The sequence below is a fragment of the Cinclus cinclus genome, chromosome 6 (genome assembly GCF_963662255.1).
Source record: "Cinclus cinclus chromosome 6, bCinCin1.1, whole genome shotgun sequence".
Lineage (NCBI taxonomy): Eukaryota > Metazoa > Chordata > Aves > Passeriformes > Cinclidae > Cinclus > Cinclus cinclus.
The window spans coordinates 55713349-55729847 of NC_085051.1; the positions used below are offsets into that span (position 1 = coordinate 55713349).

Consider the following 16499-nt stretch of genomic DNA (forward strand, 5'->3'; position numbering starts at 1 on the left):
ACAAAGGACTTCCGCCCCGCCGCGCTGCCGCTGCCGCAGCGCCGGCTCCGCCGCGACCGCACGGAGCCGGACCCCTCCCCTCGGCGGCCGCGGCTCCCGGCGCCGCCGCTGCCAGCGCTGCTGCGCCGCCGCCAATGCCGGGGCCCGGCGGGCGGCTCCCTGCCGCGCTCCGCTCTCCTCCCATGCCGCCGGGGCCGCGGCGCGGCGCGGGCTGGCGCTGCCGGAGCCCCCTCTGCCCGGCTCCTCCCCGACCCCGGCCGAGCCCCCCCGGGCCCGCGGCGGGGGCAGTGTCCGCCGGCTGGCGCCCACCGGGACCCCGCGGCCGGGCCGTGCCGCCTCGCTGCTCTCCCGGCCCCCCAATCCGCCCCTTCCCCGCGCACCCGGGCTCGCCGCAGCGGAAGGGAAGTCCCTGCTGTCCCCCCGAAGCAGCCGCGGCCGGTGCTGGCGGGAAGGCTCCGGTCACCCGTGTGGGTGTCCGGCGATGGAGTGCTGCTCCCGCAGCCCCACGGCCCCCGCGTGGGACACTTCAGGTGCGAGAAAACCACTGCGAGCTGCGTCAGAAAGTATTTCCTTCTCGCTGCTATTTCACACGTTAATACCTCCGCCCTCCCTCCTGGAGCTTCACGGTGATGCAGGAACACAGGGCTGGCAGCCACCGCCACGCTCTGTCACAGATCCCGCTTTTTTTCATCCTTCCAGGAGCTGTCCCAGGCCCTCTTCCCACCAGCGTCTGGACCTCTCCGGTCTGACAACATCCAGCTTCTCCGGAACTATCCCATGTGAGTAAGTGGGATTTCCGGCCCCCCTGCTATCTGCCACTGATCTGAGAGAAAACATAAGCCAGGTCAGGCTTTCCTCCAGGTCTCACCACTTGACTTTTCCACCCCCAAAATGGTATTTGTCCTTCAACACAAGCATTTTAAGTGTTTAATCCGCACAGCTCCATCATTCAGTTTCTGGAGATACCATTGTTTTTATGTTGCTGCAACCGAGACCCCTGTAAGTATCTGATGAGCCAAAGGGGAAAACGTAATCATAGCAAAACTAAGAGAATTTATTACAAATTTGAAGATGGCAAAAGTAACCAGAAAAAAAAAAGGCAACAAAATGAAAAGCCACAAAGTTAAAATGTACCAGCATCCATCCCTGCTTCAGTGACCCCGAAGGTTTTCCTGAAGCATCCCTCCACTGTCTAAGCAAACAGGACAAACCCAAGTAACACAATCCAAGTGTCCGAGTGGAGGATCAACCCTTCCTTGTGGGTCTGTCTGGGGATTTTCTAACTACAGAATAAAAGCGGAGCTTTCAAAATATGTCTTTCAGAATGTGTCTAAAAAATCCCTGTTTCTCCTCTCACTGTGCTTCAGCCTTGCCTCAGGAGTGTGTAGCAGTGCCAAAGGAAAAAAAAAAACTCTGTGGCTGTAAAGACACCTGCTCCCACAGAAGGTGGAGGGACCCCCTCACATTACAGCTACTTTGTAGGTTTTCCTGTTTTATAGGAAGTTAAATAAACGGCCTCCATAAGCCAACAGAGTCGTGGTTTTCAAATCACACTGTAAAGTTGCTACTCTTATGGTTCAAGAGTCTTTTTCTCCCCACCTCTTTACACACCTCAGGGCAGCACAAGCCAAGACCACTCATGAGGGGCTTGTGCATCCTCTTGCTCTGTCCCATGTGTGTCACACCAGGAGCTCCTGCCACCTCCAGCAAGGTGGGGCACAAGGCAGTTCCCCTTTCTCACCACCCCCGTTCTTACTGCCGTCCCACCACACTTAAATTTCCAATTTACTTTTTAAAAAAATTATTTTCTGACCACAGAGAAGGAGGGAGCAGAAACACCCATGAAGAGAACTGTGGTTATGTCCTGATGTCTTTCTGACCCACCAGCATAGGCTGTGTCACTTTGTATTGGCTGAGATGAGTGATATCATCGCCTGTGTTTTACAGCAAAACACCAAATTTCATTCCTCACCACTGCTTTCATCAGTTTGGCTCTGGTTTCTCTGAAGCTCTTCAAAGTCCTCTTTGGACCAGAGTCAACCTAAATAACATGTAAATAATTAATCATTTAAATAAATAACATGCCATCTGCAAATAGCAACTCACTCTGTATGCAGGTTAATAAATATGTTAAATAACCCAAAAGAGAGTACAAAACCTTGAGCCACCTAGTGCCAGCCTTCTTTGGGGAAGAAAAGTGGCTACTGATATTTATGGGAGTAGGATTATAGCTCCTTGATCTCTCAATTCTGCTGCTGTGCAAACATGGGAGGGAAAGATGGTCCCTGATTCCTGTGAACTTTATATTTAAAATAAAAGAAATAAAACCTAAGGCAATTGTCCTGGTTTAGGGGAAATTTGGGAGGAAGCCTCTGAATGGGGTCCCTCTAGGAAACAGATTCAAGCAGTCCCTCCCACAACTGGTTCAGGGAAAAATATTTATTCGGAGAGAAGTGGGGAAAAAACCCGTTTATTTAACAGGCAAAGCACTCCCCAGCAAAAATATGAGCAATACTAGACAGCAGAACCACTCACCCCTCTGAAGAGATGACAAATTCAGCAGAGTCCCTTCTGTGGGTTGCAGCCCGGCTCGCTCAGGCTGTTCTCAGTCCCTCCAGAGCTGGGAAATGTCATAGCCCACGCCAGGCCTGGTGGGACACAGGTGTGAGCTCCTGGTGCTCCTCTGGGTTTTCAGTCCAGAGCAGGTTCGAATAATCCCAAGAAAAAGGAAAGAAAATCCACAGTCCCGGAAACTTTGCCTCAGCTACCCAGAAAGATTCAATCAAAAGCAAAGGAGAGCTCTCTCCTGCTGTCCATTGCAGACAACAGAGTCTGTGTGAAGGATGCAGGGGATCGAGTGCAGTCTCTGATAACAAACTCTGCACTTCTTCTCTCCCCCTTCATTCCTGGAACCAGCCTTAAAGCTGCAGAACTCAATATTCAACACCAACAGAAGAGACGACTGGGGATAAAAGCATCATAAAGTCACCCCAAGACATTCCATCCACCCCTTATCCCCATATTGTCAGCTTACTACCATATCTAATGTATTTCTAATTCTATAAACACATACATTATACATATATATATAGTATACAGCTATATAGAGACAATGACAGTGACATCCAATAGTAATATTTACATACGGTTCTCACCCAACAATCAGATCTCCCTGAGGTACACATGGTATTGTCCCATCTTTCTGCATTATCCACCATGTGCAACCTGGTCCCTGAGCAAAGACCATCCCATGAATGGGTTTGTCTGTACTCAAAGCAGAATGGATCTAAACTGTGCTCCCTAACAAACCTCTGGCATGCACCACTGGGACTTTATCTCCGTCCACTTTGTGCAGGGACTCAGACTGGGCAGGGCCTGCTCTGTTGGTGGAACCTGGGGTGTTAACTAACCAGGTGGCCTTTGCTCAATGCTGCTCCCAATTCTTGAATGATCCCCCACCCAATGCTTTCAAGGTGGTTTTTAAACCACCTGTGCTGGTCAGTGGGATAAGCAGCAAACGCATGGATGAAAATGCTTTGGAGCCGAATCTCTGTCCTCTCTCAGCCCATCTTCATCATGCACCCAGGTTCAGTCTGCCTGGAAACAGCCCCGTAAGTTGATGCATTCTGGTGGTGGGGGCATTATTTGCCTTAAATATTGAAGAATTGCAGTTATGGGGATGCAGTAAGAAAATGGACTACAAACTATCAAATGCTGAGAGGAAACCAAGAGGGATGATCCAAGGCACTGAATATTTTCTGCAGAGGCCCTGAGTCAGCAGAGATGCCATGGAGGAGATGGGAGTGATAGATCTTGGAAACTGCACCAAAATCATAACAAAAACACTCAAGTAGTGATTTTTCGCTGCCTTTTCCAGGTGGAAAAACAACGCGTGAACATCAGTTGAATCTGGTGGCAGCAGGACGCTGTACGGAGCGGTGGTTTGAACAGGTTCAGAATGCAGTTTGGTAAGATTCATGGGAAGGAGCACTCGGATGTTGTGCCGAGTGCCAGAGCGGAGGGGTGGGGCTCAGGGGGACCCTCGGGAGGGGCTGCTGGTGGCCGGGCAATCGCGGCGAGCTTGGGAGCGCCGCCAGCGCCTCCTCCTCTGCCTGGCACCTCACCCGGCACAGCAGCTCTCACCTAAAGTAACCCTGGTTTAACATCACTGGAGGAGGCCTGGCAGAGCGAGGGTGCGTCCTGAGGACCCGCGGTGGTTAAAGCAGCACAGAGGCCGCAGACATTGGTGAGGAAGCCAGATCGTATCTTCTCATCCATTCTCACGAGCGGCCAGACCGGGGGAGCTCCTTTTAACTTTTTTTTTCTGTTAAAAAAACCAAACCTAAATCAAACCAACACCCCCCCCACCCACCCACCCACCCACTTTATGCCGAAAGCTGAGACACTCAGCAGACAGCACACACATCCCCACTGGGCGACGAAGAAGCCAAGTCCCCCAGCTCAGGGCGATGCTTCCTCCACCGCACAGGCGGGCAGAGCCGCCCGCAGCCGCGCAGGGGCCGCGCCCACCGAAGCGCGGGGGCCGCGCTCGCGTTTCCCGGGAGAAGCCCATCCCTGCCCGTCCCTGCCCATCGCTGGCCGGCCCGGCAGGAAGCGCGGGGGAGGCAGCGCCCACCCCATCCGCCGGGCGGGTCGCGGGGGCGGGCGGTGGCGGCGCTTCCGCGCGGGTAAGCGGCTGCGCGGGCGCGGGGAGCCGCGGGCCGGGCCGGGCCGGGGAGGGGAGGTTGAGTGCATCACCTCCCTCTGCGTGTCCTGTCTCCATTCCTCTCCCCCCTCCCCCCCAGTAGTTTTCTGCGGAAACAATAGCAAATATCAGCGTTTATTTGCGCAGGGGCCGCTGGCGGGGCGGAGGCGGGGCGAGGGCGGCTCGGCCGGCACAATGGGGGCTTTGTTGGGTGCACAGCGCTCTTCTGTGCCGGAGCCACCGCGCTCGGCCCCGCTCAGCGCAGCTCCCCCGTGCCCCCGCCGCCGCGCCAGGGCGGCAGAAAGCGCCGTCAGGTCACAGGGAAAACGCGAGCCAGGTTTAAACTTAGTGCCGACACCCCACGGAGCGTAGTTAATCAGCGGGAAGAAGCATCTCTGAGTGTAGCTGGCAGATGGAAAAGTCCCCGAGAGAGGTCTTGGGCTCATTGGTCGTGGGTCTGAGCACCAGCGGTGGTATCGGAAGGGGAATCTGTTAAATTGGGGTGCAGGGACCATCTGGAGGAGGGAAGAGGCTCCGTGCCAGGCGTCCATCTCGTTTCGGTGGTGAGAAGTGAACATTTGAGCCTTTGGGAGCGCTCTGATTTCTTAATGAGATGAACATCTCGTTCCCTTGCTCCCAGGCACACCATGGATACCACTGGCCACAGCGTCCTCCTCCTCCAGCAGCTGAACATGCAGCGGGAGTTTGGCTTTCTGTGTGACTGCACAGTTGCCATTGGAGATGTTTACTTCAAAGCCCACAGAGCGGTGCTCGCTGCTTTTTCAAACTATTTTAAGATGATATTTATTCACCAGACGAGGTAAGAACACACAGCTCATGTTCTGTCCTTTTACCGCTCTCAAGATTCTGCTTTTTCTGCTTTCTAAAGGTATGAAGTCTGAAAGAGTATAAGTGGGGATGCTACATGGCCTGAGATTATTTTCCTAACCCAGCTCAGGCCTTGGCTCTTTTAACAATCCCAGTCCAGAGCGTGCTGCCCTTTAAAACCACTTTCTTAATCAGCATATGGCAACATGAGACCATGCATTTTGGAGATGAGACATTTGTGTGACCAGATAAATAAAGCATGTAGCTACCACCATCTTCCTGCAGTGAGAACCTTGCAGACTTGGAATCTGGGGATATCCTGGTACCTCCTGCCCTTGTGCAATATGTCCAGTACTTTGCCTTAGGCTGTAGTCAAGCTTGCTGGGTGAGATTGTCCTTTCTGGCAGGATCCACAGGCTTGAAACAATCGATAAGCTGTGGCCTTATCAAAGTTCTGCGCTTCAGGCTCTTGCAGATAAGGGCTGAGATGGAGATCATCAATTCATTTCAACCTGTTGTTCGCATGCTTCACCTGGCCAGGTCAGGAGTGGTTCTGCAGGTATAACAACAGCAGTGCCAAGGTCTGGCCTCTGACCTGGGGCTGGCTGCTTGTGATGGATTAAACCCTACTTCATTGCTCTTCCTTTCTGAGGGTCGTGGCCTCCAGCAGTTCTGCAAGACAATCTTTAGGATCAGCTGCATCGCCCCTTGGCTGGAAGTGAGAGGAGTTAACTGCTTTTCCTTGTGGATGTTGTTTGCTGACACTTAAGTGCAATGCTCATAAAGATTACACAGTACTGGCAGCTGAATTTATTACTTAAATAAATGGGGTGGCACACACGAGTGATGCACAGCTTGCATGGCATCGCTGCGGTGCCGTGTGGCTGCAGCTGGCTCTGCATGGGAGGGACAGGGTGGCCAGGGCTGGTCACCTGCACCAACCTCGGTTGCAGTTGAGCACATGGTCTTCAGAATCACAGGGATAAACGCAGACTCAGGCACTTGGCTTTGCAAACAGGGCTTCTGCACTTCTGCAGGGCTTGGCAGGGAGCGCCGCTTGTAAAAGCGCTCTCACAGCAAATGGGCAGGTAACGGATGAGGATTTGGATCCCTGTATGTATTTAATCATCTGTTTTGTTTCAGCGAGTGCATAAAAATTCAGCCTACGGACATCCAGCCTGACATATTTAGTTACTTGTTACATATCATGTACACTGGGAAAGGGCCAAAGCAGACTGTCAGCCAGAGCCGACTGGAGGAGGGCATCCGCTTTCTGCATGCAGACCACCTGTCCCACATCGCCGTCGAGATGAACCAGGCCTTCTCCCCAGAGCCGGTCCAGTCCTCCAACCTGTACGGGATCCAGATCTCTACGGCACACAAGCTGGCAAAGGAGCGCCTGGGAGCGAAGGAGAGCCTGCCCAAGGCGGGCGGCAGGGCTGCGGCCCAGGGCGATCCCCCCCAGCTGCAGCTGTCCCTGGCCATCGGCCTGGACGACGGCCCCCTGGACCAGCAGGTCGCTCGCCCCTCGGCCCAGCCCGTGGCTCTGGCCAAGCCGGCAGAGGAGCGCCCGAAGCTCTCGGTTTCCATAAAGCAGGAGAGGTGCGACTCGGAGCCCGTGGTGTCCCAGAGCTGCACGCCTCCCTCTCCCGAGGTAGCGAGCCCCATCCTTGCCAAGGGCAGCCTCAGGGTGCACTTGTGCCACTACTGCGGGGAGCGCTTCGAGTCGCGCGAGGGGCTGCGGCAGCACCTGCACACCCACGTCTCGGGCTCGCTGCCCTTCGGTGTGCCGGCCTCCATCCTGGAGAGCAGCGACCTGGGGGAGGTGCAGCCTCTGGCTGAGGACAGGGATCCCGGGGATGGGCATCGCCTCGGGGCCTTCCTCCTCAAGGAGGATGAGCATCAGCTGGAGCACCCGAGCTGCAGCGACCTGGAACCTCTGCAGATCGGGCAGCTCTCCCTCATCTCCAAGGACCACGAGCCGGTGGAGTTGAACTGTAACTTTTCTTTCTCAAGAAAGAGAAAGATCAGCTGCACCGTGTGCGGCCGCACGTTTTTCCGGAAGAGCCAGCTGCTGGAGCACATGTACACGCACAGAGGGAAGCAGCACAAGTACGGCCGCTGCCAGCGGCTGGAGAGCCCCGCCACCCCCAGGTTCCACCCTTACTGTGACGGCGGCAGTGTGGGTAAGAGCTCCAGCTTGTCCCAAGACCATTTAGATGAGTGTATACTGGAGTCAGATCTCATCCAAGAAAGCGTTGACACGATCCTGGTAGAGTAATTATCCCCCTTCAGATGCTGAAACTGGGTATTTTGGCATTCTCCACCTAGGGAGCTCTGTGCAGCTGATTTTCTTGAACCACCATTCCCGTCACTGCTGAGGTTAACTGTGAAGGACTGTATAGTTTGATTTCTGTACTTGCTTTTTTTTACTTCTCTAACTTTTAAACTCAAGCTAATTCCCATCTAAGTCCTTCTTGGAAGCCTCCGTGTAACTCAGTTATGTTTTTCCTGAAATGTGGACTTAGTCCTACTCTGCTTTACTGGAGTTAAAGCTGTATTGCTGGGTGTGAGGTTTAAACATTGTCTAGTACTCTGTGTGGTGCCTAGGACTCTTTGTATCCCATAGAATTGCTCTTCTGAAACCAGATGGGTGGAAGTGTAGAGGGAAATACGTATTGTGTTTCCCAAACAGTTTGTTTTTAATGAAAATAAATATCTTGAGATGAATCCTGAAGTTCATGTTGTTCATGTAACTGCAGTTAATAAATCTCTGCATAAATATTTGTAGGAGCCATAAGGCTGCTCTTTTCAAGGGAATTGGCAGTATTGATGTAGGGGTGGCAACCTTCATTTTGACAAGCCCTGGAGTCCTCATCTATCTTCTAAATTTACTTTTAAACTCTAGGGATTTGCATGTGTTTTTCTTTCTTCCTAGTCCTCCCTTGTTCACCACTACTGCATAAGCAAGGACAGAATTTGATGCCTCTCTAGGACCATGTTCCATTATTGGACTGTTTTCTCTGCAGAGAGGAAGGAAAGATGCAAAGGAGTGTCCTCTCTGAGAGGAGACATACCCTAACTTAAGTCTTTACAGTACTAAATGCCACACACGTATTTTCTGAGTGAAAATTATTTCTGACTTTATAAAGCTTGGAGTAAACACATTCTTAAATATTATAATCTGTATATTTGCTCAGAGCAAATACACAGTGTGCGTTTTTTTTCTCTGTTTGCAGAGCCACTGTGAAATGGTAACATGCACATTTTTTGCCTTTCATATAATCATAGAATGGTTTGGGCTGGAAAGGGCATTTAAGATAATCTAGCTGCAGCCCCCTTACCATGGGCAGGGACACCTTCCACTAGACCAGGTTGCTCAAAGCCCCATCCAGCTTTTCCTTTATCATTATTTGTTATCTGAAGGGTAATATCCAAGAAGAGGTTAAAATTACACACATGCCTCTTGAATTCAACGTTTGTCCCTCTAGTGTTTCAACTGAAATATCCCAGGCTTCCCACCAGATGGGCTGCAGCTCACCCCTCAGAGATGCTGTTAATCAGAAGGCCCTGAGAGGCACACCGAGTTCTTAGAGAGCAGAGGTCTCTTCCACAGTGCAGAGCAAAAGCCTCGTGAGCTGCTCCCATAATCTCATTACCCAGTTTCTGAGAAACTGGAGGCTTGCTGCCAGTCCTGGTGGAGCCGAGTCATTGCCTGTGGAAAGGGGGAGCCTGAATGATGGTGAGAACATTTTGCTCTCACAACGCCTGCTCCAAAGCTCTTTGTAGTCAGGACTCTTGAGCTGTCTTTGATATTGTCCTGGAGCAAGAGCTGCAATTAAATCACTGCTGAATTAAAAGACCATCTGAGGTCTTTGTAAGGGTGGCTGCTGCTTCCCCTGGGCAGGGAGCTGCACACTCCAGGGGATGGATTGGCCACTGAGAGCTGCCAAGTTGTGTTTCAAGACAAAGGGGCAAAACAACCAGTCCCTGAGCCTGCCGAGATGGTGTTGCAAAATGCAGGCTGTGGTTTGGGATGTGCTTCCCTGCAATCCCCAGTGCTCCTTTTGCTGCGTGTAACCATTAAAGCTGCTCTGGTGTGAACACATTTGAACTCTGCTTAAAAAACAGAGTTCTTCTTTAAAACAAGCAAACAAACGGAACCCAGCCGAGGTCTAGGGCTGTGAATGCTGCATCTGAGCATGAAGCCATTCACACAGCATTTCCTAGAAGAGAGCCTTCTGCCTCCCTCCCAGTCTAGTAGCATCAGCTACATCACATCTACCACAGTCTGGACAAATACCCTCAGGCTTCCACTGACCTCTATTTCCACATGACAGGTTAAAAAAAAAAGGAAAAAAAAAGTATTTTATGGTCATTCCCTATTTATGTGGGACTTTATTGAGTGGGCTGGCTTCTCTGGGTGCTACGTGCTTCCCTTGGCTTCCTACATTTAATTTAAAAACAGAAGCATTTGCTGGGGTGGCTGGATCTGTAGAGATGAGCTGTAGAGGGACTAAATATCTGCTATTCAGTCAGTAGATAAGCACCTCAGATCATCAAATAGGTGCCTAACTTGCCTGAAGTAATTGGTGTTGAAAGTCAATGGGCTCTTGATGTCTGCAGAGGTAACAGGGTAGTGGTAACAGAGCTCAGTATTGGGGACAGCAGGCAGCAGTGCCCAAGGCATCTCTGGGACATGCTGCTCATCCTCAGGTGTGTGGGCTGGAATATGTTGTTCATTTCTTGCCCATTAAAAAGGAAGCTTTTTATAAAAAGCTATGATCTCGGGTAAAAGCCAAACGTCACTCAGCTGTATGTGCTGTAGGAGTGACTCCATGGCACTGACTGCAACCACACCAGCAAAGCAGAAATGAGACATAAACCAGAGCTGTGTTCATGTCCCACATATCCTTGAAAAGATACAACTCAAGCGATTATTTTCTGTTATCCTCACACCCCCTTTCAGAGGTGTACTTTGGTTAACCTTTGTGGGGCTGAACATCTGTGACATCAAACATCTGCTAAAGGCTTTTTTTTTTCATAATTTGCAATACGAGAAGTGCATTTTCAGCAGTTTCTTAGTGCAAGTGTTAAAGCTCTGTTATAATTAAAGCAGAAGGAAAAGCTGGAGACAGAAGTCATCAGCTCTGAGTTACGTTAGCATAAAAACATCATTCTCCCCAAGTCTTATGAATAGAAAATAATTTTACAGGGCAGTTACAATTGCTAAGCAAGGTCAGCAGCTGCCCCTGGACAAATAATGAGAAGTTTTATTACTGTATGTGGAAGACACTTGAATTACTGAGTGCTTAACCTTTATGCCGGTACATGCTTGGAAATCTGCCTGACTTGCACTGCTGGGTTTGACAAATACTCATTACTTGTTGGGATTTGATTTTTTTTAATAAAAAATCTAAAAAAAATTGTCACAGTGTACAGAATAATTATACTAGTGATTCCTTCCAGATATCTGTGATTGGTTGATAGACACACATGAGCTTAGGCAAAGAAAGCCCCAGGGTGGGAATACTTCAAGGCTGGAAGTCCCAAAGCTCCAGGGCATCCTTGGAGATGTGTCTTGTGCTCTGGAGGGGTCCCATCATTAGGGGTACTGAGCTGATGAACCACAGTCATTGAAGTGCCTTCATTGAAGTATCTGTGAGCTCTGCAGCTCACATTTTATGAAAAGATGGGATGATTTTGGCTCAGACCCCCCCCCCCCCCGCCAAAGCTCTTGAGCATGATCAGACTCTTCAGCCAGCTCAAGTGAACCTCTGAAATGCCACTAAGTGCAGCAGTGGCTGTCATCATGTATCTGGGTGCTGGGCCCAAAATGCTGAATGTACATTAGCTGGCTCAACCACCAGAGTATGAGGAACAATTTCAAGATAGGTAATTTGAAATATTTTGAAATATATCTAGTGCTCTGATGCTGCTGTGCCCAACAGGGTCTATGTTTCTCAGGCTTCTTAACGTGCAGTAAAGTGTGTGGAGAAAAGTGTATTTATCCCCCCTTGCAGTGTGGGGTCTGTTTTTTTTTTTTTACTGAAAATCTTGCTTTTGTGCACACTGAGAAGGTTGAATAGGGAAATAAAACTTGCTGTTGGGATGTAAACCTGAAGCAGTGAGCATTACAGTTAAAAATAAGACCATGAAATACTGCTATAATGAAATTTCATTTCTTCAGTGTCATGCTGATACTGAATAGTTTTCTGGTATTTTGGAGGCAGAAAGTGTTTATCCTGTGTAAGTGAAGCCTTCAGAACTGCAGTGAAAAGTGACCTCAGCATAAGTAATTCAGCATCATTGAATGGGGACCATGGGCTGTCAGTGTCCAAACTTCATGGCTTATGGAAGCCCTCCCGTACCTATAGGATGATCTTCAGATTCCCTGTTTAATAAAACTCAGTCTCTTCCCTTCTTGTCCAGAATTGCCAAAAAATATTGCAACAGAGTGGGCTTTCCAGCAATCCAGCACTAGGAAAATATATTATGAGCAATAAGAGATCGTGAGGGAAAAGGTAATGAGGATGGATGTACCCTAAATTACATGCCAGTCAAATATTTACAACCAGAGCTGTGTCAAGACTGAGTTCCCTGAGATGCAATCGCAGCATCTACGGGATTTGCATGTTTCATTAAGAAAACGTAATGACACAACTTCAAAACCAGCCTACGAGAGGAAGTGTTCTCCACCAACTATTCTAAACCAGAGGCTGCACCCTCGGAACAAAGGTGGGGCAAAGCTCTCCACCTTCTCTGCCGCTCTGGGTTTCTGCTGAGTGAAGGTGGCCCTGGGAAGTTTTGGGGGTTCCAGGCAGCCCTTGCCTTGGGGGTACCTCCAGGGCTGCACAGCGCAGTGCAGCGATGTGAATCCTCCTGTTACTGGCACAAACACTGTCTAAAACCCCTCTGTCCCTCCTGGCAATCCCTGGGGTTTGCAGCCCATGGGTTTTAGGACATAAAGCCAGCTATAGGCGCTAGGGCAGGGAAACCAGGGCGGCGAGCCATCGAGGGGGGTGATGGATGGATGGATGCAGGAGAAGAACCTCGTGGCGGGCAGACAGTGGTGTCAGCCATCGAGACAGGATCCAGCGGTGGGCGTGCAGCCTCTCCGGGCTCCGGCCGAAGCACCGGGAGCTGCCCGCCACCCCTTTGCCCGCGGCCATCCCGGGACGGACCCGCTCCGGCAGCGCTCGCCTCCGCCGCCCGCAGCACCGCCGGAGCCAGCAGGGCAGGAGCCCCAGCCTGTCATTAGGGCCGAGCATCCCCCACCGGGCTGTTTTCGTGATTCGCTTACTCACGGCGCTAATGATGGGGGCGCGGGCAGCCCTTCCTGTTGTTCCGGCTGCTGCTGCCCGCAGGCTGCCCCGCACACGGCAGGGAGCTTCGGCACCGGACTCTCCAGCGCCTCGGCCTCCCCTGCCTTGCTCCAGCTAGGAAATGGAATGCAAATTGAATTTCAGGCTGTCTGGGCTGAGCCGGAGCCCGACGCGTTCTGGAGGTTTGGCAGGTTTTGCTGCCGGCAGCAGCGGGGCCGCGCCGCTCCCCCTTCCCGGGGGATGCTCGGCAGCTCCGTAGGAGCCGCAGTCCTTGCGCTTCCCACCCAGCTGCCGTCTCACCAGGCTCTCGTCACGCCGAGCTGAGCCCTGACAGCGGCCCCGAGCCTTCATTAAAATGGCAAACGCTGAGAGCGAATGAGACGCGAGTGACAGAAGTGACATCTACCCCTCTCCAGATGGAAATCTTCTCTCACGGACAACGGCAAAGTGATGCTTGGTGTGTCCGTGCACCCGTGAGGGCCTGGCATTGGAAAGCACCTCCCGAAAGGACAGCGGTACCCACAGAAGGGACCCTGCCGGGGCACACCCGTCGTGGCAGGGGGTGTCACCTCTCCCAGATTAAAGAGGTTTGGAAGGCAGATCTCTGCGAGGTCTAACTTGAGGACTGACAGGGCGACTGCCAGCTCAAGCTGCAGATGATACTTTCATCTTAACAATCTGAATTGCAAAACATGTTTTCTTGCCATCTCCCTCCCTTTTGTACCCAGCCTGTTTGTCAGTTTTTATATAACAAAACCTACTTTAAAATGCTGGGTTTGGGTATTTTTTTGCAGAAATCCACTTTTTTGGCTAAGTGGACTTTAACTCCACAGCATAAAAATCCCATCATTTGGCAGAGACCTGCACTCTACACAATTCTCTGCAAAAAGAAAGACATATGAAAGCTGTGCCTCCTAAAAACGTTAGCCTATATTGTAGCTTAAATAACTCTGTAAGGAATAACATCTTCTGATTAGTTTTTCTTTTTGAAGTCACATTTAATGTTAAGATTTTGTCTGTTTGCAAATGAAAAGTATTTCATTATTTTAGTACTACCCAACAAGAGCTGACAAGAACCATTTCTCTGGGAAATAAAACTGCAGAGGTAAAATCATATTAAAGCAATTATTTAAATCAATCTGTTTCCTTGGAGCAGTTCATTTTGAGTTACTCATGTTGAAAGTTCTATCTATAACACAGGAAACACTAGGGCTTCACTGCCTGTAACGTGGGTCAGGCATCCATCCATCCATCCATCCATCCATCCATCCATCCATCCATCCATCCATCCATCCATCCATCCATCCCAAGTGCAAACCAGTGTATTTTGTGAATTTACTCAATTTTTTACATACATTTGTGAAAAAAAAATAAAAACAACAACCAACCCAAACCTCACAAAAACAACAACAAAACCCCCCACAACTGCATCTCTGTTTTTATACATATTGCACATGAGAATGTCCATGATTTATGCAGGGATTGCACCTTGGATTCAAACACCAGGTTCCTGGATGCTGTGGAGTCAGTTCTTTTAAGCCTAAGGAGGTGCTGTGACCTTCAGCAGCTAGAGATCCAGCCCTGTGCATTTCTAATCCACTTCTGGTGTCCCAGGGCAGGAAAGAAAATACAATATTTGTTTGTGCCATCATTGTCTACTGGCAGTTTCCACAAGGAACTTTTCAATGGATACACTTGTTTTCTGCTGGGCTCAGTGTTGACTTAACAGAAAAGCTTTTTATCCCCCTGGAAGACTTTCTGGGTATGAGTTATACTATTTAAACACCCTTTTCTTTGCTGCTAATATAAAAAGGCTGTGGGGAGATGAAAATATTCAAGATGACACAGAAAAGCAGGGGTAGGGAACTTGTTGGATATAGAGCTAAATTTTGTCCCCACTGAGGAGAGCACTGGGAACATCTGGGACAAAAGCAGCAGCACAGGCTGTGGGGTGAGCAGAAGAACCACTTCCATAATTCAGAGGGCAGCAAGCAATGAATTTCTGGGTAAGAAGCCAGACAGCTCACAGGCAAGCCGAATAGGGCTATAAAAATTATTGGATATCAGGAAAAAAAAACTTCCCTGAGAGGAGTGTCCAGCACTGGCACAGACTGCCCAGGGCAGTGGTGGAGTCATCATCCCTTGAGTGGTTTAAAAAGTATGCAGATGTGGCACCTGGGGACATAGTTTAGTGGTGGCCTTGGCAGTGCTTGGTGATCTTAGAGGTCTTTTCCAACCTGAATGATCCTGTGATTCTATGACAATTACAGATTATTTTAGCTGTTGGTGAGGATGATGGTCCTAAAGTCAGGCCACCCTTTGGTGCTCTGGCACAGCCATGCAGCCACATCCTCACAGGTTCCCTGGCCCAGCACTCTTTCACAATAGTAAATTTATCATTCCTTCTATGAAAGAATAAATGTTTTATTAATGTTCTATTCTATAATCATATGGAAGGAGTAGAGAATCTTAATTAAGTCCTTAGTGGCTGTTATGAGCCTATATTTTGTTCTGTAAACCTGAAAGATAAAATAGTATCAATACTATTAAAAATGTATAACTTATTTTCCCCGTATTTTGTGCATGTTTTAAAGTGTCTCAAGAAATTACATGAAGGACATTATGCAAAAAAAAAACCAAACAAAAAAAACCCACAAAAAAACCAAAAAAAACCCAAAAAACAAAAAACAAACAAAAAACCCCCAAACAAACAACAACAACAACAAAAAACAAACAGAAAAAACAATTAAGGTGTGGGACTGATAAGTGCCAAACACCAGATGTGCTGCTCCCCCTCCCAAAATGCCAGCCCCAACCTGAATGCTGTCAGCACCAAACTGTGCACCTGGAAACAGCAATCCCAAGCCTTGGGAGCAGGAGCCAGCAGCTCGCAGAGAAAACGAAAGCTCCTGCATGTAATCAGAGCTGTGCCATTCCATGGGCAGTGGGGTTTGACCCTTGTCAGTCTGCAGAGACTCAAACATTTTCCTCTTATTCCACGGGGTATCCAATAGGGAATTTACTCATGGGGCAGCAGGATGACTTTTCTTAGCTGTGAGAGATTTGTGATCCTTCACAAATTCCTTATAGCAGTTCCTGGGCAGCCAAGACTCTGTAGTAGAAATCATTGACCAGCAACCAAAAGGAAATGTCATAGAAAGGGCAGAGGAGGAGCAAACCTCCAAAGAATTTGGATCTGCTACCAGCATTAAGATTTCTCTCTGCTCACTGTATGACTGCCTGAAAAAGCTGGACACAATGGAGCACCACTGTGAGTTAATCCTTTCACATATGAAATCTCTCCATAGCTGCCCACTCAATCACAAGGCAAGAAAACAACAGGTACATTCAGCTTTAATGAAATAATAATCAGTTCTATGTACAGCTGTAACAGAGGGAAAAACAGCTACAAGAGAGGATGCAAACTCAACCCCCTGACACGGAGCAAGTCACTGGACCAAGCATTTCTTCCATTCTCCTCCTGTTTTTGAAGATGTGCTTTGCCTCAAAGGCAATATTGAAATAACACGAAATCCTCCCAAAACAGCTTAGCAGGCTGACAGAGGAAGACAGCCTGGCCCTATGGGAGAATTTTGTGTTTATTTACTAAAGCTTGAATATCCTCCTCTGCAGCTGACTCC

The 16499-nt window shown here is 49.6% G+C and overlaps 1 protein-coding gene across 1 annotated transcript; it reads left to right on the forward strand.

Moving 5' to 3' along the window:
- Positions 1 to 5352: 5352 nt before the first annotated feature.
- ZBTB25 (zinc finger and BTB domain containing 25) lies at positions 5353 to 7814 on the forward strand. The gene is made up of 2 exons (XM_062495246.1): positions 5353 to 5525; positions 6677 to 7814. Exons 1-2 carry the CDS (start codon positions 5353 to 5355, stop codon positions 7812 to 7814), a joined length of 1311 nt encoding a protein of 436 aa, XP_062351230.1.
- The last annotated feature ends 8685 nt before the right edge of the window (positions 7815 to 16499 follow it).